Here is a 20409-nt window from a genome sequence, read left to right as displayed (position 1 = left end):
CACCACCTAACACCATCTGTTAGTTCCAGTAGCCATTCACTTCAAATGTGTGTTAAGTACCTGCTGTATAATATATGAGGTGCTGTTGACATTCACCCAGATCACTTTCAGTGCTGCAGGCTTGGGGTTTGAATGCCCAAGGGTAGTTGTATCTGTAGCAGGGAAGGTTCTGTCTATGGAGTCATGGGCTGTTAGAGGGCTAAGAGATCTGGGAGCTGATCTAGTTCCTTACCTGTCCAAATGCAGCCCATGGCCCAGCGGCAGGGCACCGCCTTGGAACTTGTGAGAAATGCAAAATCTCAGCCCCCACCCCCAGACCCATTGAATTAGAGTCTGCAGGTCAACAAGATCCCCAGGGGATTCCTTCGTGCATGAAAGTTTGAGAGCAGGAATCTATTTGTTCCAGCTTTTGCCTGTATCCTGCATCAAAGCCCTTTTCCCTGGGGCGTTTGTCCACATCAGGCCTTTACAGAGCTTGGACAAGAAAACTGGGCAGCTTAGTTCATTTCCAGCCTCCTGGCAGCTTTTTCTTAATGATTTTTCTTAATAATTTCAGGCCTCAGCCTGTGCTGGGGCATCGAGCTCTCCACGGTTTCATTTAAGCCTGTTTTTGTGATTAAACCTACATTCCAGAACCAAAGCTCTTTGACCATACTCCATACGAAAAATTTAAAAAGAATTGCACTCAACAGAGCCTTCTGTCTGAGGAGGGAGGGAAGAGAGATGTAAATAGAGTAGTGGACGGGGCCAGGGGTTCTGGGGCACCCAGCAGGCAGCTGTGCAGGAAAGGGGGTGCCCCAGACTGATTCTCCACACAGATGGAGGAGAGGAAGCTTCCACCTCGCTCTGGGTGGCCCTTTTCTCATTGGTGGCCGCTCCGGGTAAACAATTGTCGGGTGTAATGTAGTGAGAGTTACAAAGGGCAGAGAAACTAATTTCAATAAAGTAGAAAATAGGCAACTGAATGGGAGGATTGTGTCGCAGAAGATTTCCCTCCTTGGCCTCCCAGGGGCAGGCGGACGGGGAGCTTTGCAACCAGCTTCCCGCGTGCTGATGGGGAGGTGGGCTCACCCAGGTAGAAAGTGTTGGCACCTGGGTGGGGAGGTGGGCGGCACAGCTGCCCGGAAGGCTGTCACTTGACCCATGCTGGGGTCTTGGCCGTGGGCTGGGCGTGCCAGTCAGCGTGGAGAGAAGGAAAGTAGAAACGCCTGGTGCCCTGCATGGCGCGGAGAGTCCTCAGCCTGAGCAAGTAGAGAGCCGTGCTCCTGCGGGGACCCCTGTCCCTCCCCTCCTATGTTACGTGGGCAGGGTGGCAGGGAGGTTTTCCGGGGAGGGAGCAGAGAGATGCAGACGGGGGTGCTCATGTCCTGTGTTCTGGGCTCTCCTGTGACCCACAGGCTCCGTCTTCCGGGACGAGTTTGATCTGGCCATTCTCCAGTTGCAGGAGAACAACCGTCTGGAAATTCTGAAGCGCAAGTGGTGGGAAGGGGGCAAGTGCCCCAAGGAGGAAGATCACAGAGCCAAAGGTAAGGGTGGCCAGGGCCTCCCCTCCTGCCTGGAGGACCAGAGCTGCTCGTCTGTGGCGTCCAAATTCCAAGTAATGCCAGGCTGAGAACAAGCCTTCGAAGGAGCCAAAGGCCGGGCTGGGACTGGCTGGGCTCATCCCTGTCCCAGGGTCTTGGGCTTACTGTACGGTATCCACTCCCGCCCGCTCCCGATTCCTAGAGATGCCACCCCTGCCATGCTTCCTGAGTCCAGCCACTTCTGCGCCAGCACCACCTCTTCCGCCATGGCCCAGGCCACCAGCATCTCACAGTCATACGATTACAGCAGCCTGGCCTCCTTTTCCCATGCTTGCGCCTCTGCACTGTTCTCTCCACCAGAAGCCAGGGTGATTCTTTTTAAGATGCACGTAAGTTTGCAGCCTTGGCCTGCACAAACCTTCCAATGGCTTCCCATCTCACTCAGAATAAAATCCGAGCCTTCTGTGGCCTCCCGACCCTTCCTGATCTGTTTGCCCCTTTTCTTCCTGTTCCCCAAGCCTCCCAGCCTCCTCCCACCTCGGGGTCTGCACACTGTTCCCTCAGAAGGTCCCTCAGAAAGGCCTTCCCTCCCCACGCCACACATCTCTCCCCTTCCCTTGGGCTCTGCTTTTCAGAGCTTATCCCTACCTGATAGTATAGTGTCTATTCATTTGGTTACTTTCTGCCTCTTCGACTAGAACATAAGTTCCATGAGGGCAGGGTTTGTCTTCCTTACAGGGCTGTCCACAGGGCCTGGCACATGGATATTTTATTGAATGAATGATAAATACGGCTGGATAGAAAGCAGTCACAGACTGACGTGTAGTTGAAGAGTGTTGAGGGTCCCTGAACACCCAGCATTTTCTGTAGGGGGAACTTATATCCTGGCTTGCCCAGGATAGTCTCGGGTTACATCTGTTGTAGATCCATGAATGCCTGTTAGTTATTTTTAGAACGCCCTTTCATTTTCAAAGTGTCCTGGCTTGGGCAATAAATCATATGGTCACCCCAGTAATCTACTGCAACCTTGCTAAAATATGCAACAAATTTACCTATACACACTCGCCCCTGGGGAGGCAGCTGGGGAGTAAAATGAATGCTGCCATGTGCTTCCCTCTGCTCAGCGTGAGTGATTATCCAGGATGAGACAGTAAGGGAATGACTTTGTGTTTCTAAGGGTCTCCATGTGCCCCTTGATCCTCTGAGGAGAGGGCTCAGGAATGTGGACCTACAGGGACAAGCCCTTTGTCATTTGGAGGAAATGCTGCCCGTTCCTTTGCAGGAACGGTGGGAGGGCACACCATTCTTGGCTCTCCACTCCCCAAAGGTCAAAGGTGGAGGATACTGACTCTGTTTGTTCAGAGAAAAAAAGAAATGGGGGAGGTACAGAGAAAAGTATCAGGAAACTTCCGTGGATTTGAAAGAATGCACTAGATGTTGAAGATGCCCAGGACCAGTATAGGAAAGGAAGCGGGGAGCGGGACATTGCAGGCAAGAAGCACTTGAGGGAGGATGCGGAGGCAGAAATCGGTGCAGCGGGCAGGGCTGTGAATGGGGACCGCGGGTGGTGTGGGTGTGAGAACAAAGATTCCCGCGGGGAGATCTGGGCTGCCTAGACGGTTGGTACCCGGAAGGTGTGGGTAGCAGGATGTGCCTCCACCGCCCCCTCCCCAGAAAAAGACTCATGGATAGAAAGCAGTCTAAATCTGACTGGGCCCAGAATAGTCAAAGTAAAGTGAGATTATTGGTAAGTTAATATATGTCCGTGTTTTTCTGTGGGAGCAACGAACTTCAGAGTGGCGGGAAGGAACGCCATCTTACCAAGAAGATGGAGGGAAACAGTAGTGGCTTTTGATCTGGAGTAATTTAAAATGTAGGGTTGGCTGAAAAGTTCGTTTGGGTTGTTCCATAACATCTTACGGAAAAACCTGAACGAACATTTTGGCCAACTCAATAGAAATGGAGAGGTGGACCTGGGACCCAGAGTGAAACAGGAGAAATGTTCAGGTTTCTGTTGCCCTAGAAGCCCCTGGTCGCCCTCCAGCTGCCCCTCCCCACAGTGGGTCGGGTGCCTTCCGTGATTTTGGATGGAGCCCTCAACACACTACGTTACAACTCTTGGTTTCCTCTGCCCAGGTGATGGCACCTTAGATGTGGACCCGTCTCACCTGCTTCTGTGTCCCTGGCCTCCCCTACAGAGCCTGGCACATAGCAGGGACTCAGTAAAAGTCTGTGGGATGTGTGATTAAAGCCACTGACTGGTAGCTGTCAAAAGCCACCAATTACTGTCCTCTTGGGCCATTCTAAGGTGGCAAATGAAACTGTGCTATGATGCTTTCCCGAGTAGCCCTCACGCTCACAGCTCTCCTTCCAGTTTTTCCTGCCTCTGAACAGCTGACTGAACATATGCAGGGATGCAGGGACGCTGTAGACGCAGGAGGCTGGAGCAAAATGGGGGCTGGGCAAGAGCAAGGGCTCAGAGGGGTGCAGGGAACCCACAGGCTCCCCACCGGCCCCCGGCTGCCAGCTCTGGCTGCTCCAGGCCTCCGGCCTCTTTTCCTTACCATTAGTTGTGGGTTTCCTGGCTTTCCTTTCTTTTGTAAACCTGACCCTATTTGATCTCTTTGAGCCTGTTTCCCCTCGAGACTCACTACTGAGTTGATCCCAACTCTCCAGTTTTCCCTTTCATCCTTGACTCCTAAGCCCAGCCACAGGCCCTTCCCCTTTGTGCCCTTATTTCTTTGTGTTTATTTTCACTGCTAATCTATAGAGAAACAGTTGGAGGGCAGCAGATTGACAAGGACAGGGATGACGACACAGCAGCTGGGACTTTACAGTTTTCACTCAGGGACCTCAATTTAGATTGTCTCTCTCTCCCATTAGAGATTTCACCCGAAGTCCAATGGGCTCCCCCGCACCCCACTCTAAGAATGGGGCTCAAATATTTCCCTCCTGCACACCTATTTGTTCTGCTGACAGCCGCTAGGTTGGTTCTCTCCCCTGAGGCAGTGTAGACAGGGTTCAAGGTCACAGGCACTGGGTCAAATGGACTCCACTCCATAAATGGCCTTGTTATATACACTGTGAAGCATCTTTAAGCCTCTGTTTCCTCCTCTGGAGAATAGAACTAGAAATAATAATGCCACCTCCCCGGGCTATTGTGAAGACTGAATGAGATAAACCATGTTAAACACTCAGCAAAGCACTGGCGCAAAGGAAATGAGAACTGATTTTATTCTAAAATCTAGGCCTAAAGAAGAAATTGAGGTCTGAATAGTATCCACAGCCACAAGTACTCCCATCCACTCCATGTTCCTCAAGGCTACATAGCTTTTCTAAGATGAACACTTAGGGCATTAGTTTGTCTGTTGATAGTTGTCCCCCATGGACTATGAAAATCTCAAGTGCAGGGTCTGTGTCTTACTTATTTTTCTATCCCAGTGACCAGCATATCATCCGACATTTCATCCGTATTTGATGAAAGGATGAACAAGTAATGAATGAATGGGCAATCATCTCAAGGACGTCCAGACTGGTCCTACTTCTTAAGTCTTTTTCCCCCCAAACAGGAGCCCTGACACTCCAGTGTTAGATGGAAAGTGTTCACAGAGCCCTCCCTGCATCCAATGAACAGTGTAGACCACTGTGTATCAGGCACTGTGCTGGGCTCTGAGAGTATGAAAAACAATGAGACATGGCCCTGCCCTCAAGAGGTTTAGAGTTAAAGAGAGGCACAGATTATCACTATAATGGTTGCACTGTAGGAATGCTTTCATAGAGCTGGACAGAAAGTGTTATGAAGCCCAGAGAAGAAAGTGATGAATTCTGCACAACAGTCAGGGAAGGTTTACAGAGACATTGGGCCTGGACCATGATGCCTTCATTAGGAGTCACAGCTTTAGGAAGGTTGTGGAGCAGAGTTGTCACACTCAGAAATTGGTTTGGATAAGTAGGATGAGGTTGGAGTTAAGAGGGCATTGAAAACCAGGTCAAGGCATGTGGACAGCAAACCAGTATGTCCCAAACTTTCCCAGGGAAAGAATTAATAGCAGAGGACACTGAGTATGCATGTTTGGGCATCTGGGGACAGAGTCTAAAGCAGCCCAGCATGTTTGGAATTTCCTCTTCTGTTTTGTCCTAAAAACACATGTGAATTTTGCATCTGACAACGTAATAGGGGCATGTTTATGTAATAGAAAAATGCTTTTCACTCCTAGACTCTAAGTAAAATCAGTGTCCCAGGAAGATGCCCTGTAAACACCGAGAGCTTTGCATATGCCTTGGCACACTAACAGCACGGTGGACCGGGTTGGAGACATTGGTGGAAGACCTCAAAGGTTCTGGAGTGAGATGTGGCCTCAGGAAAGCAGGTGCTGTGGGTGGAATTCTCAGCTGTCAGTGGCATTCATGGTCCCAGGGCACAGTCATTGCCTCGGGAAGAACGGAGTCCAGTTATTGGCTTTAAGTTCTAAAAGAAGTTCCAGCTCAGCAGATACAATGTTCTTAGAAGTCATGGTTTTTGATTTGCTAAAAAAGTATCACTATTTTGGAATACAGAAGGCCAGTACCTGAAGGAAGCTTTGCATAAAGCTAACACTAGAAGTTCAAAGAGCCAGGCCACCCAGTCCGCAAACCAGATAAAAAGATGCAAACCAGGAAAGAATATGTTAGAATGTGGCAGGTCCCTGAGAAGGAGCCTTGTGCCCTGCTGGGAAGGGGAGAGTGCCAGAGAGAACTCCTACATTCGTTGCGGATACCAAGAGGTAAAGAGATTTTTGCTTACTTCTGGATTTTGGCATGCCCCAGAAATATGTGTCATGCCACGGTGGAGTGGATGCATGAGAGATAGCACATGGGCACCCAGGGCAGAGAGGTCCCAGGGACAGATCTGCATTTTTTGGGGCCCCAGACAAGGATATTGGAAATCTAAGAGGAATCTGGCATTAAGATGGGACATCTAGCCCCACCCCCATGACACATAATCTCCTTCCCAACCCCAGACCTGAAATACATCCAGGAGTGAAGGGGGAACAGAGAAAACACCGTATTTAACTGAATGTAAATCTGAAATTTAAACATAAAGAAATCGCTACATTTTTGGCAATCAGGTGCAAACGGGAGTTTGAGGTAGATGTTAGGTACCTTTATAGGAAAATTAAGTTTTTTTGTTTTTGTTTTGTTTTTGTTTTTTTGCGGTACGCGGGCCTCTCACTGTTGTGGCCTCTCCCGTTGCGGAGCACAGGCTCCAGACGCGCAGGCTCAGTAGCCATGGCTCACGGGCCCAGCCGCTCCACGGCATGTGGGATCTTCCTGGACCGGGGCACGAACCCGTGTCCCCTGCATCGGCAGGCGGACTCTCAACCACTGCGCCACCAGGGAAGCCCTAAGTTTTTGTTTTTACAGAGTGGTTGGCTTGGGATATTCTTCCCCATTCCACAGAATTTTAGGAAGACTGGTCTGACAGCAGAGCTCAGGATGGATGGAGAGGAGACACAGGGAAAGCAGGCTCCCAGCGAGGATGGAAAGGACTGAGCAGGAGGCTTCTTTCCACTCTCCACTGGGGGACCGAATATTCCCTGGCACGGATAAGAGAACTGAGCAGATGAAGAGGGAAGATAAACAGTGGAAGTCATCCTGCCCAGGTCCCACGTGCTTCGGAAAATGCTAGGGTTCTACCAACCAGCCGATGTTAACTTGCCTCCATGCGGTCGTCCTTGGGAACGAGAGGGGGAGCTGTATTAACAAGTGGTGATGTCCAAGAGGGGGCTGTCTGGGAGGTACTGTGCAAATCACTGTAAGAACCAGGGCTTCGGCTCCCAGCACAGCCACAGCAGCTAGTGCCAGCTTAATGCAGTGGCCCCATTTCTGCCATGGCTGAAACCCAAACAGACATTACTCAGAGAGACTAAAAGGCTTCCTGGCTGAATGAAAGTCCACGTGACCTCCCCCAAGCCAGGGCAGAAGCACTAGCCTGGAAGGAGCAGAACCACTGCTTGGTCTCCCTGTGACAAATTAGCCATCAAACTTCCGGAATAAAACTCACTGCTCGAGAGACACCCCCCCTCATGTGGCAGAAGAACAGGGACCAGTATGGCCTGAAAGATCTCTTCCTTTAAGTCTTTCATGGTGGCCAGGAATGGAACCGCAGGACCATGTTTTTTCTTGTGTCTCAAATTGAACAAAGGGCAGTCCTTTTCATTTGCTTTCCAAAGCAGCTTCCAGATCTTTCTTTTCGTGGTTAGGATCAGTTGGCTTCCACATGTGCCTAGAGAAAGGAGGAGGAGATGGAGCAGACAGAGAGGGATGGAGGTGAAGGGAACTATGAGGGCGGTCCTGTTCTCAGAGATCTCTGAAACTGAGAGTGACATCAATTGCAATGTACCAGACAATGTGCAGTGCCTCACATAATCCTTTTCTACTTTATTATCCTATTAAAATGTGAGAAATTTCAAAGAAAAGGATCTGCTGCTACTCCGCTTCTAACCCAGTATTACAGCTCCGGCAACACTGCCAAATTCCAGAGAAGAATCCTAACATTGGGATGATGCCACCGTCTGAGTCTTTTTGCCAGGTCTTACTTGGCTCTGGTGAGAACCACAACATTACCCCTTGGCTTCATCTCCCCGTTTCTTTCCCTGCCTATAGCTCAGTGACCAGCTACCTGCATACACGGCTGAAAAACGCAATGGCAGATCATGTGGAAGACTGGAGCATTACAAAAAGAAGCAGGCTTCAGTCCAAGCTGTTTCATTTTCTTCTGCCTTGTCTTTTCAAAAACACTTATTTTATTTATTTTCTCACTCAACTCCTATAAAAAGAAATATCGCTAGCCACTCACAGAGGCCAGCATCCCAATTCAAGGGGATTGGATTACCGAAGGCTTTGCAGAACAATTGCCAGACAAAAAGGTAGTCGGTGAATTCCAAGGAAATTAAATACTTTTATCTTGAAAAACACAAGCTCACAATCAGGCTTCAAAGGAACATAAATACACCACCAGGCTGTGAAAATCAGGGTCCCCTTTCAAGGATGGAAAAGAGGCCGGTGGCATTGACTCACTCACAAAATCCTTAGAGAGCAGGAAGTTTGCTGTCTGGCACGGCGGGAATGAAAGTGTAAGACATCTTCGCAAGAGCGGGGGCGAGTGATGAGGGGGGCCGGGGGAATCGTGGGGACGTTTTCCTTTCTCTTTCTTCCCTGGGGGCTCAGCTCTATTATCCTGGTTCTCTGGTTTCTCTGGAGAGGGCCAAGACTGGAAACCTGAATATGGGAGTTTAGATAGTGTCTCGAAGTGATGCTTGCCGGAGGAAGCCTCTTCCTAATCAAATCAGATGGACTGCTAAGAGACAGGGAAACTCCGAGGGAGGGGGTGCCAGGAAGCACGATCGGGAACGGAGGTGAACCATGGCCCAGTGTGTCTGCGTCAAAGGAGGTCAGCAGTTACAAAGACCACAGCCCCACTGTGTCTGGAAAGCGAGCCAAGATTAAGTCAATGGATCATCGATTCAAACACTTGCTGTAATGTTCCCAAGGAGAGAAGGGGATTTTATAAGTGGAACTAACAGTCCGTACATAGGTCTCACTTCCCCAGTCACTGGGGGTGAGGGTGGCGTGGTCCTAGGAATGAACTCAGTCACAGGGAGCCAGGGTGAGGTCTGTAATCACACCCCTTACCATGGGGGCCCCGAGTTCTGGGGAGAAGTGATATGGGGGTAGGGATACGGGCTCAGGCTCTGGCTTCCATTTGGATCTGGCACTTCCCCTTGCCAGCCGTGGAGCCCTGGGCAAGTTACCTGACTCCAGTACCTTGGTTTCCTGGTCAGGAGCATGGAGGTAAAGGTAGTGCCAATTTCACAGGGCAACTGTTAGGATTGAATTAAAATGTTTAGCCTGGCAAGCTGGCTCATAGTAAATATTCATAAAGGTCAGCTTTATTTTTATAAACATTAGCTGGGCAGTCAGATTTATCTAGATTTCACATCTGAGCTCTGAAGGCTTGGGCAAATTCTTGAAGTTCTCTGAATTTCCATTTCTTTAATAGTAAAATGCCAACCGTGGACTTTCTTTATAGTATTTTTAATGATAATTGAATGAGATAGAGAATGTTTTTTTTTTAATTGAGGTGCTTGAGCTCATATGTTGACAAATTGTAAAGTACCTCTCCCATAACTTGCGTTCTGATAAATTGCAATACTTATCAGATGCCTCTACCATCCCTCTTCTAGTCTGCGTTCCTTCCTCTACCCTTCTGCCATCACCGTCTCCAGAATCTGCTAGGTCTAGTCAACAGATGTCATGGTCAATGCAAGAAGAAATGGCAAACTTAGTATTTCACAGTCCTCAGCAGTGCAAACATGACGATTCGCTTTGTATTTTCTGGGAAGGTCATACGGGTCAGCTCACATATGGGCATGTGAAGTTGCTGTTTACAACAGATAAGTCCATGGAGATGGGACCACTTAATGTATTTGCATGGATGTAGGTGAATGTAGCTCTGAATTAGGAAGTGCTTGAAAGTCAAAATGGTCAAAGAATCCATGTTTTTGTCAAATATGTTCAATGTGGAAGATTGCACCAAGCTCCAGCACCTAGCGTAGTGCTCAGCTCACGGGAGCCCCTCAAGAAAGATGTGTGACCAACGTCAAAGACTGAATACACTGTCCCTTGACGGGATTGTGGTATAATGGTCTCTTCTCCCTCTGCACCTGCTCCGTGGCTCCTGTGGCCTCTGCCTCTTTGCTTCCCAGGCTCCCATTCAGAATGAGCTTTCCTGCATCACAGTTGCAAATTTTCACAGTGCCATCTGGAGATATGAATGGGTTTTAAGGGCTGGGACCTACGGGCACCTGAATCCAAGAAGCGATTATTGGCCAGTCAGACCGAAGGCAGAGCAGGTGGGTGGGTGGGTGGAGATTCAAATCTACTCAGAGATTCTCCCTTCCAGGTGGCCATTCTAGTTCTAGAGACAATGTTCTTCATTTGCATTTGTCAACTATCATTTGTATTTGTGGGCAATCTGTGAGTGACACACCACAGTTGGTCTTCAGTCAACCAGGAGTTTGTGGGGAGAGTTTGATTCCATTTCGGTTAATACAGTCTTACGGCTGAGGCCTAGCTGAGGCTCAGAGACTCAAGTGTCAGGAGAAAATCTCAGTTTCAACGCCATCTGTCTGGATGGCTTCTGTGAGGTCCCGTCTGAAGAAGGGAAGGGGGAGTGATGAGATGACTCCCCTGCAGGTGTGGAGGGCCTTGGGGTCAGCCTGGAGGGAGTCCACATGACAGGCTCCTCTGAGCGAGGGCTGTGAGCTGGGGAAGGCATTTGACTTCTAGGAGAATGACTAACGACAGCGTTAACGGAACTGCTGCTGCCTCCTAACTCCGCTCCCCGCTCCCCGCTCCATCTGTTTCTCAGCTCCGACTCTGCCAGCAATCTATTCTTGCTTCCACTTTCCAATAAGTTCCTAAAGGCACGAATGGTAGCCCCGCTCCTAGGAGGAGGGGGGCCACTCAGCCAGGAGTCAGCACACTGGAGCCAACACCCGTGATTAACATGCTGGCCCTGAAACGCGAGAAGCTGGGAAAGAGAGGCTGTGGGGTGTTTCAGTGACTCATGGTTTCTACCAGCATCCTGTTCAAACCTGAGCTCCTCAAAGAAGCTTTCCCTGATCTGATCAAGATTATCCCAGCACAGATCACCTGTCCATTTATAACCCTATCCCATCCCCCCGACGCCTGCCCGTGACCACGTGTGGTCAAGTCCATGCCGTGGATCATCCACATCATGGTCAGTCCCGCTCTGGCACATCATGGTCAGTCCCGCTCTGGCCAGCCACAGAGTGCAGTCTAGGTCACCAGGCTGGGAGCACTCAACGAGGGCTGGCCCACTTTATAATTATTTTAAATAACATTTAATTAGGAATGAATACATATCACAGTATGGATCCAAAGCTTTTGAGAATTCATGCTTCTACACCTGGGATGCCCTTATCCTCTTTCTGTCAGCTCATTGTTTCAGCAAACATTTATTGGGCTCTTATGATGGGCCAGGGGTTATAGAGTTGAACAAGACATGGCTCTTCCTCTCAAGGGAATCACAGTCTAGTGGGAACTCCAGATATATAACATTAAACTAATTATTATTTTATGAAATATTAGAGTGGCAATTGTTGTATCAGAAAGCATCTCTGTTCAGAAAGATCACTCAGGCAACTAGGTGGACGGTAAAGTTGAGGAGGACACAGCTACGAGCAGGGATATCATTTTGGAGATGCTGCCAAAGTCCAAACAAGAGATGGTGGGGCCTTGAGCTAGGGAAGTGGTAGCAGAGAGAGAGAGAGAGAAGGTAAGAAATTGAAAAGTATTTAGGAGGTAAAATCAGCAGGACAGTGCATGGAGGAGAGATAAGAGGCCAAATGCAGGGAAATGGGAGAATATGCCTCAGAGCAGGCAAAGGCGATTGAGAAGATTGGTGGAGAGCAGAGAGCAATGGCTTCATAAAAAGCCAAGAAGGGGGAGTTCCCTGGCGGTTCAGTGGTTAGGATTCAGCGCTTTCACTGCTGTGGCCTGGATTGAATCCCTGGTGGGGGAACTGAGATCCCACAAGCCTCATGGCGTGGACAAAAAAAAAAAAATGCCAAGAAGGGGGTGTGGTTGACAATGTCAGGTGTTACCAGAGGTCACTTAAGATTGGGACTGGAAATTTTCTGATAGGTTAGAAACAAAATGTTCATTGGTAACCTCAGTGAGCTTGGTTTTAATGGTACAAGACAAAATTTCATGGGATGACAAGTTAATATTCTGGAGAATAAAAGTGAATTCAGAACGCAATCATTTTCTCCTTTAGATACCATAGACAGACCACCTAGTGCCTAAAAGATTTTCAAGTGTTCAAAATTATGTTTGAGATCTGAAAAAAATTATTAGCTTCAAAATGCAAAAAGAAAACTGCTAAATCAAGACGGGTAATTAACTATCTCCAAAATGTAACATAGTTTTGACTTCATTAATTTTTAAATTTAATATTCATAAAAACGTCATTACATTTAGAAACAATTTTTTTGGTTTGATTTTTCTCCTTTTGCAAACATTCTCTTGTATGAACAACGACTGCTGAGAAATCACAGCCAATTATACATTAACTGTTGCTTGCCACTCCGTCACATCAGAAGCAAAATTTTTAAAATGCATTTAACATAAGATGTGGGTGCATTTTCTCCTACTTGCTTTCATGTGGGATGGGTCTCCAAATGTAAGCGTTTTAAGGACTGTCTTAACATAGTTCTGATATAGACAGTTTCAAAAATCTTGCCTAGGGAAGGAAGGAAAGAGAAGGGTATTCACTAGACAGAGCTGGAGGGAGAAGGATTTTGTATTTTTCTTTAAGAAGGGAAAGACGTGAGTGTGTGTGTGCACTGAGGGAAAGAGTCAGTAGGGAGGAAAAGGTTGAGGAGGGCTGGGATGGTGACTGAGGGCGACAGGGAAACACTAGAGTCCAGATGGCAGAATTGGACTCGAGGAGGGGAGAACACCTCTGCAGAAACACGAGGGGAGGTTGAATCCCTTCCAGGGGATCCTAGTCTTTTTCTACATCAGGCAGAGCTATCCCAAGGTGACAGGAAAGTCTTGTGGTACCTCACCAGTCACTTGGAGCTCTGTTTACCTGAACAGGTGGGCATCTTTTGTATCATAGTCATCACTTCCCCTTCACTGTGGAGCCCTTTCTCTACAGGGGCTGGCTGGAGAAACTAGTTTGTCCATGATGGTCAGATGCACGTCCCAATACCTGGTTCGCACCCCCCCTAAAGCTGTGACTGGACACCCCAGCTATGTCCTTGGTGCATTCCCCCTTAAGTGTCCCTTTTGTCCCCAGATGTTCCTATGGTTAAAAACCTTCTGCCCAAATGGTCCCAGGTTACGGGGGCAGGTGATCAAATGAAGCCCAAGCACCTTCCTCTTGGACGGTAGAAATCTACTCCCAACGCTGTGTGCCTTCCCTTAGAACTGAGTTTTTAAGTCATCTCTTGTTTTTGATTATTCACAATAGAGGATGTTTACTTACACAGGTACCCAAGAGTTGGCTGTGTGGACCTGCAGACCAGAGTATACAATCCACTGGGTACATTCATGATGTAAGCCCTCGGAGCCATTGTAGCAGATTATTGGTGTAGGCAGGCACTGCGCCGAGCTGTGTTATTTTAAAAACAAAACAAAAAACCAACAGACAGCCATTTGAGTCTTTGTGAGAGAAAACCCAAGGCATCTTAAAATGGCTAGGTAGGGCCATTTTTCCAGCTTTCCAAAGTGTAGGAAGTAGTGTCAGATTTCTGCTTCTGATCCATGGCTCATTTCAGTGTTGTATGAAGCTAGCTTTCCCTGACACCGACATAGCTCTGTGTCCCATGAAGGCACTGCTGGTTGAACAAACACCCAGGTATGCAGGCATTCCAACAGCACAGGACATAAGCTACCCTCTTGGCATTTATCAGGATAAAAGATGCTTTTTGATTTATGATTGTGGCTTCTCTTAAATCAGGGTTTATGTGTTTCTGACACTCCCCTAATGTTTGGGTTTCTCTAGTACCAAAAAAAAGCATCCAATTACATAGCTAACTCAGTGTTGGACACAACCATATAATTCCAGAAATATCTATTGAATATATATGATATGCCAGGTATCATGCTTGGCAATGAGTTTACAACCAGAAACTGCCTAACTTCAAGGAACTTAGCCATACACAATGCTTCCCAAAATACCAATTTGCAAACAAATTTTAGGCCTGGCTGGAAAAGAATCACTTGTGAAATGCATTTTAAAATACAGATTCCTGGGCCCCATCTCCAGAGATAGGGATTCAATATGTCTGGGGTGAGGATTAGGAATCTATATACCTTTAATGAGCTTCCCAGGGGGTTCTGATGGCAGCCAGGTTTGGGAACCACCTGGGATAAAACGTTTTACTTTCCAAGTAAGTCTGTTAGTAACACGTTGACACAATTAAGTAAATGTAATTTTTTCTATCCATAGTTTGGTTACAACAGTTGCTTTATATCAAGCAAACACAATACTAGGAAGATTGATGAAATTTTTATGAAACTGCTAGAATTTACTGGTATTTTGCTATCATGTCTCTGTATGCTAAATCAAAATTTTTCTTAGCCCTTTTCTTAAAATGACTGACCCTCCCACCCCAGAAAGCTTCTCACCAATCTCCTCCACTTGCATCTAGAGCCCTCTCCCCTCTTCTACTCCAGCTATGCTGCATTTTTGTTTCCAAAGAATAATTATATCTCAAGGAACATGTGTGTAAAATGTCTACAAGACTCAAGTTCTAGTCATTCAGCATTTTTGGTAGAATGATTATGTCTCCCAGCTCTTTTACACTATTTTTTGTTCGTTCTCACTTTCTTACAGGACTGGGAATGGAGAATATTGGTGGAATCTTTGTGGTTCTTATTTGTGGCTTAATCGTGGCCATTTTTATGGCTATGTTGGAGTTTTTATGGACTCTCCGACACTCAGAAGCGACTGAGGTAAACCTTCTAAGGGGTATGACCTATAGTATTGTCAAGCAGGGCCAAGTTCACAGGCTCACACAGGGACAAAGGTCATTTCAGACAGAACTTGTGAAATCCCACAGGAGGGTGGGGCACCCATGGAACAGCACAGAGGAAAGAATCCCAGTTCCGAGGGCAGGAGCTCAGGGTTCAGGCTTCATCACTTACTAATTATGCAGCCACAGAAAGGGCACATAACCTCTCTGGGCTTCAGATTCTTCTTTGAAACAGCCCAGTAAATAAATCTGTGAAAATGTTTTTATGAACAACGAAGACTTACACAACTATGATTTAAGATGTAGTGTTATAAGGGAAAACAGGCGGAAGTACCAGGTTACTAATGCAAACGATGGCTTTGGTTCTTCCATCTCAAGTATGTTTTTGCCTTGCAGGTAAAGCTGTTTAGAGATATCCCAATTCACGAGATCTCAAAATGACATCTTCCTTCTCAGAGATTTTTGAATAAGTTTAGTTCCCAAACCTGTGGCTTAGAAACTGGGTTAATATAACCTTCACACAGATGGAAGAGTCTGAGAGAAGGAAGACGACTTTATTCCATTCTACCTCCATTCCAGGGCACAAATCATTACATGCTACTTGCATTGTTTGTTTTTTGAAGTATATTGGCCTCTATCTCAATCTCCCAAATCCTGATCGTCCTAAAATCTCCTTCCCTAATTGACAGCTCCTAACAGCAGATAACAGTACAGAAGAGTACAGCACCCCTATAAACCTATGCGGTCCAGCCTCATGTAGGGCCTCCATTCAACACTGCTGACCAGTCTTTTCCTTTTCTGTGCTCAGCCTCTTTCCCACTTCCCAGTAGGACTTCCAAGCCATCACCCACTCCTCACATCCCTTTGCTCCTCCATGACTAATTTTACCTCCTGCCTCACCCGGAAGTCAGGAGTGACCAGCCCCAAATTAAAACGCCCACCTAAAAATTTACCCACAACTGGAGCCACCTCCAGGGCTTCTGCAGATGTTCTGGTCATCCCTCCCTCTCTGCCTTGTTCCCACCTTTCCTCAGCTCCTCTAGGATTATCCTTTTTCTCCCCTTTATATATATATTTTTTGCCTGCTCTCTCCCCCAAGTCCAAAACTGTGCTCATGTTTATTCCGTATTTTCAAATAATAGCCATGTTGCTGTTGCTCTTGCCCTACCCCTCTCCTCTTGCAAGCCCAGGTGATCCGACTGCCTCTCTCTCCATGTCCTCACCTCCCATTCGGGCCTCACTCCACAGCAGCTGGCTTCTCCCCACCCCTTCCCTGAAAGGTCATGGCTGAGAGGTCTGACCCCTCCCAATGAACAAAACCAAAAGAGAACCCACTGGGCCTTATTGGACCTCAGTGTGGCCCTTGATGAAGTGGATCGCTCCTTCCAGAACTCTCTCCTCCCTTGCCTTGCCTGCTCCAGGCTTTCTTGGTTTCCCTCCTCCTTCCCTCTCCAGCGTTACTGGCTTTCTCCTTCCGCCCACCCCTTAAATGGCGGTGCTCTTACCTCTTCCTAAGACCTCGTTCAGGTGTTCCTGTCCCTGTGAAACCTTCCACAGTTCTCCTGCCTTCTTCCCTGGACCAGAAAGTTGCTCATTCCTCCTCCATCCCACCACCCCTGTAACCAGCACATAGAACACTTACAAACTGTGTGGCAATTATTTTCGTATCAGCCTGGCTACTAGACATTGCACTGCCTGAAAGTAAGGACTGAGTCCTTTGTGTCTGTATTTCCACTGCAAAGCACAGTGTTTGGTACTTAGTTGACAGTCAATAAATATCAATATATGTCTTTATGTTCTTGTCACATATAATAGATTAGGCAGGTGGTGGTGTTTTTGTTGTAATTATTATTAGAAGCACAGAGAAGTTAAGTGACTTGACTACAGTTTCTGCTATTCATTAACAACCTTGGGTCTAGAATCCAGGTCTCAAGTCCTAACTCAGGCTGTGTTCCATTAGGGGATTCTACTTCTCTGTAGCTGCTTCAGGTAGAGGATCTGTGCACGCTGGGTTATTCTCCCAAGAGCTTGCCAGTGGTCTGGATGTACCTTAAAAAATTCAGTGAGGAGTTCAAGCTCTCCCAACATCTAGAAAGAAGAGTCAAGGCTAAGTTAACTATTTGACTATGGTAGAACAACTGTCCTGTTGATAGAACGGGAAGACTAGAAGAAAGAACATGAAAGAACAGAAAGCTTCCTCTCCCATCCTAATGGGAGAAAGTGTCCTTTCCAGCACAGAGTAGAGAAGAAAGCAGAGCATGCATGTGCTCTGCAGTATGTAGGTTTAGGTTCAAATTCTGGGTCAGCTATTTGTTAGTCGAGTCATTTCTGGCAAGGTATCTAACTTCTGTGAGCCTCCATTTCCACATCTGTGAAATGGGTATAACAGTAGTAGTCATGGTACAGGCTCAAGATTCTTCATCCACAATTCTGAAACCTCAAAAGCTCAGAAAGTTCCAAGCTTTTTGTAAGTTTGATTCCAGTGCTTTGGGTGACAAACCTTGACTTGGACTTGTATGAGGCTAATGTTTATGGTCTTTAACTCACTTGGTGTGTATGTATATTCATTTTGCTACAGAAATATTAATGTGTTTGAATATAGGGTCTTCCCCCAGAGCCCACTGGAAGTGATACATAATATATTTTATGTGCATTGTATGACCTTGTCAAAATTCAAAATATTTTGAAACACAGCTGGACCCAAGAGTTTCTTATCAGGAGATGGCAGAGCTGCAGGAGTAGATTGCCTTGTTTTTGTTATTATAGTTATTGTTAGAACGCAGCCTTTCCAGCCATAACCAGCTGATTAAAAGAAATGAGACTCTTTGGCCTGAGAACAGAATGTTCCTGGAGACATGGTTGTTTTTTCACAGGCTTGAAAGACTGACATGCAGTAAAGGGATTATTTATTTAGTCGGCTTCAAGGTCTAAATTTAACTGGGATGGATGGATGGAAAGTTCAGGGAGAGGAATTAAGTCAGTAGAAGGAAGCAGCGTTTAAGGGTAATGTGCAAAAATGGTAGGGGCACCTTCCCAACATGGTGAGATCAGTGTCTCTGAAGCTGTCCAAAGACGAGACGACCAGCTGGCGGGATGGTATGGAGGATGTTTGAATATTAAATAGCGGGTGGAAGTGAGGAGGTGGATTGAAAGGCCTTCGAAAATATAAGATGATATAATTGTGAAACTCTGCGCCCTAATCGCGCGCCCGAATGAGCCCGCAGGGGACCCTCGGGGGCTGGTCCTGAGAGGTGGGGCTGTGACCTCCTCGTGTCCTCCAGGTGTCCGTCTGCCAGGAGATGGTGAGCGAGCTGCGCAGCATCATCCTGTGTCAGGACAGTGTCCACCCGCGCCGGCGGCGCGCCGGGCTACCGCCGCCACGGCCCCCTATCCCCGAGGAGCAGCGCCGGCCCCGGGCCACCGTGACCCTCAGCAACGGCAAGCTGTGCGGGGCCGGGGAGCCTGACCAGCTGGCGCAGAGACTGGCCCAGGAGGCCGCCCTGGTGGCCCGCGGCTGCACGCACATACGCGTGTGCCCCGAGTGCCGCCGCTTCCAGGGCCTGCGGGCGCGGCCGTCGCCGGCGCGCAGCGAGGAGAGCCTGGAGTGGGAGAAGACCACCAACAGCAGCGAGCCCGAGTAGCCCCGCCGCCGAGGATGCTCGGCTCCCCGGCCCGCTGCGGAGGCGGGATTCGCTGAGCCCGCCCTGCTACCCGCGGGGCCCCCGGACTTGTACAGCGTCCACCCTTCTCTCCAGGTTTTGGATCCAGTAACTTTACAAAACGATCAAAGAGCCTGACGCCCCAGCCGGAGACGGCGCCCTGGTCCGGGGAGCTGGGGGCCACCCAGAGACGTTGAGCCCGAGTGGCAGGGGACGCTCTCCCACCTGGCCACAAGCCCCCTCTTCCTGCAGTGGGCATTTCCCTCCCAACAAAACTAAAGAGTCGGGGTGGGAGGGGTCCCTGCCCAGACCGTCCGATGAATTGGTGGCATCATCAATGGAATTTCCCCCTAGGAAGGGGCCATTGTACCCTGGGTCTAGTTCTTACAGGAAAAAAAAAAAAAAAATTAAACTCAACAGGGAAGTTTTTCTTTTCTGGATTTGTATATTTTTGTTAATGTTCTTTTCTTTTGTTTTCTCTGTTTCTCTCCTTCCCTCCTTTTCTTCTTTGTTGTCTCAGTTCTATTCCTTTGTTTCGTTTTCTTGGAGGGGGAGGCTGGGTTAGGGAATTGAAGTCACAATAATCCCTGTTACCATTTTCCTAAATTTTAGGATATGAAGCGGCCAGTGCATCAGACTCCAGGCGCTGAACTCTCCTTTCTGTGTGGTGACTGGGGCCACAGGGCATGTAGGAGAAGGTGAATTAGGTGGAGAATATCAAAAAAAGGTCCAGTAATTTTTTAAATGCCAAAACCCAATTAACTCATAGTTGACTGAGAGACCTTGAAATGCCTGGGATTTCAGAGGTTAATTTGTCCTTTCTTTCTCTCTCTTTTCGACTTTCACTATGATTGGGTTTGATTTGGTCTTTGGTGAATGTGATCTCTGAAGAAGAGAGATAGCGGAGGAGAGTAGAAGGCACAAAGTATCCCAGGCCCTTGTTTAAGGAGCAGAGAGGGTAAATACAAATTTCCCCAACAGTGGCCTTGGCTTCAGCAGGAACGTGCTGTCTTCAGGTGGGGAAGAAGGATGGGGCCGCCCTGCTGGTCTGGTGCATACTTTGTCAACTGCACCTCTTTTTAATCAAACTCAGTAGCTGCCTATGAAGCCAGACCCCCAAGGCTATCATGGATTGGGTGATTTCTTGCTACTAGATGTGAGACCTCGGTGCAAGTGTGTGTGTGTGTGTGTGTGTGTGTGTGTGTGTGTGTGTGTTTATTATATGGGAAGATCCTAAGTAATCAAGAATTCGCCAGGTTCCTGGGAGAGAGGTAGGGTCTTGTAGTCAGTACACAGGCCTGGGAACTAGGGACTCGAGTCCTCACCTAAGCATGGGCAGTAGCCCCCCTTGCAGGACTTTACATGAAGCATCTCACTTCTCTTTCATCTACACAATCGGAGTTACTGATGCTTTCCAGGCTGTCAGATGCCTGCTAAGTACTTCTCTACTTGTGAGATGTGTGCAGTGGCCGGAGCACTCATCGGGAGGGGTGAAGCTTCTCAGCAGCTGCTTGATCTTTGCTTGGCTTCGCCAGTTGGGAGTTTCACACAGAGAGTTTTCATTTTCTGATTGAAAACAAATTCTATGCAATTTCTGTTTGTCAACTTAGAAAATTCAGAGGAGAGAGAACTAAACAGCCACTACAGCCATCTCCCCCGCTGTCGCCACCTTGAATC

General features: G+C 47.8%; 1 protein-coding gene across 1 annotated transcript in view; it reads left to right on the top strand.

The window, feature by feature from the left end:
* GRIK4 (glutamate ionotropic receptor kainate type subunit 4) overlaps nucleotides 1-18714 on the top strand; it is a gene marked incomplete at both ends in the record, with an annotated part of 310907 nt that extends 292193 nt beyond the window's left edge. The window contains 3 exons of the mRNA XM_079709251.1: nucleotides 1398-1526; nucleotides 14935-15053; nucleotides 18355-18714. Coding sequence (XP_079565377.1) covers nucleotides 1398-1526; nucleotides 14935-15053; nucleotides 18355-18714 — 608 coding nt within the window. The remainder of the gene's footprint in view (nucleotides 1-1397; nucleotides 1527-14934; nucleotides 15054-18354) is intronic.
* Between the last annotated feature and the right edge of the window lie 1695 nt (nucleotides 18715-20409).

The sequence above is a fragment of the Hyperoodon ampullatus genome (assembly GCF_949752795.1).
Source record: "Hyperoodon ampullatus genome assembly, chromosome: 7".
Lineage (NCBI taxonomy): Eukaryota > Metazoa > Chordata > Mammalia > Artiodactyla > Ziphiidae > Hyperoodon > Hyperoodon ampullatus.
The sequence above is the reverse complement of the archived record's forward strand: the minus strand, read 5'-3'. Positions and strand labels throughout refer to the sequence as shown.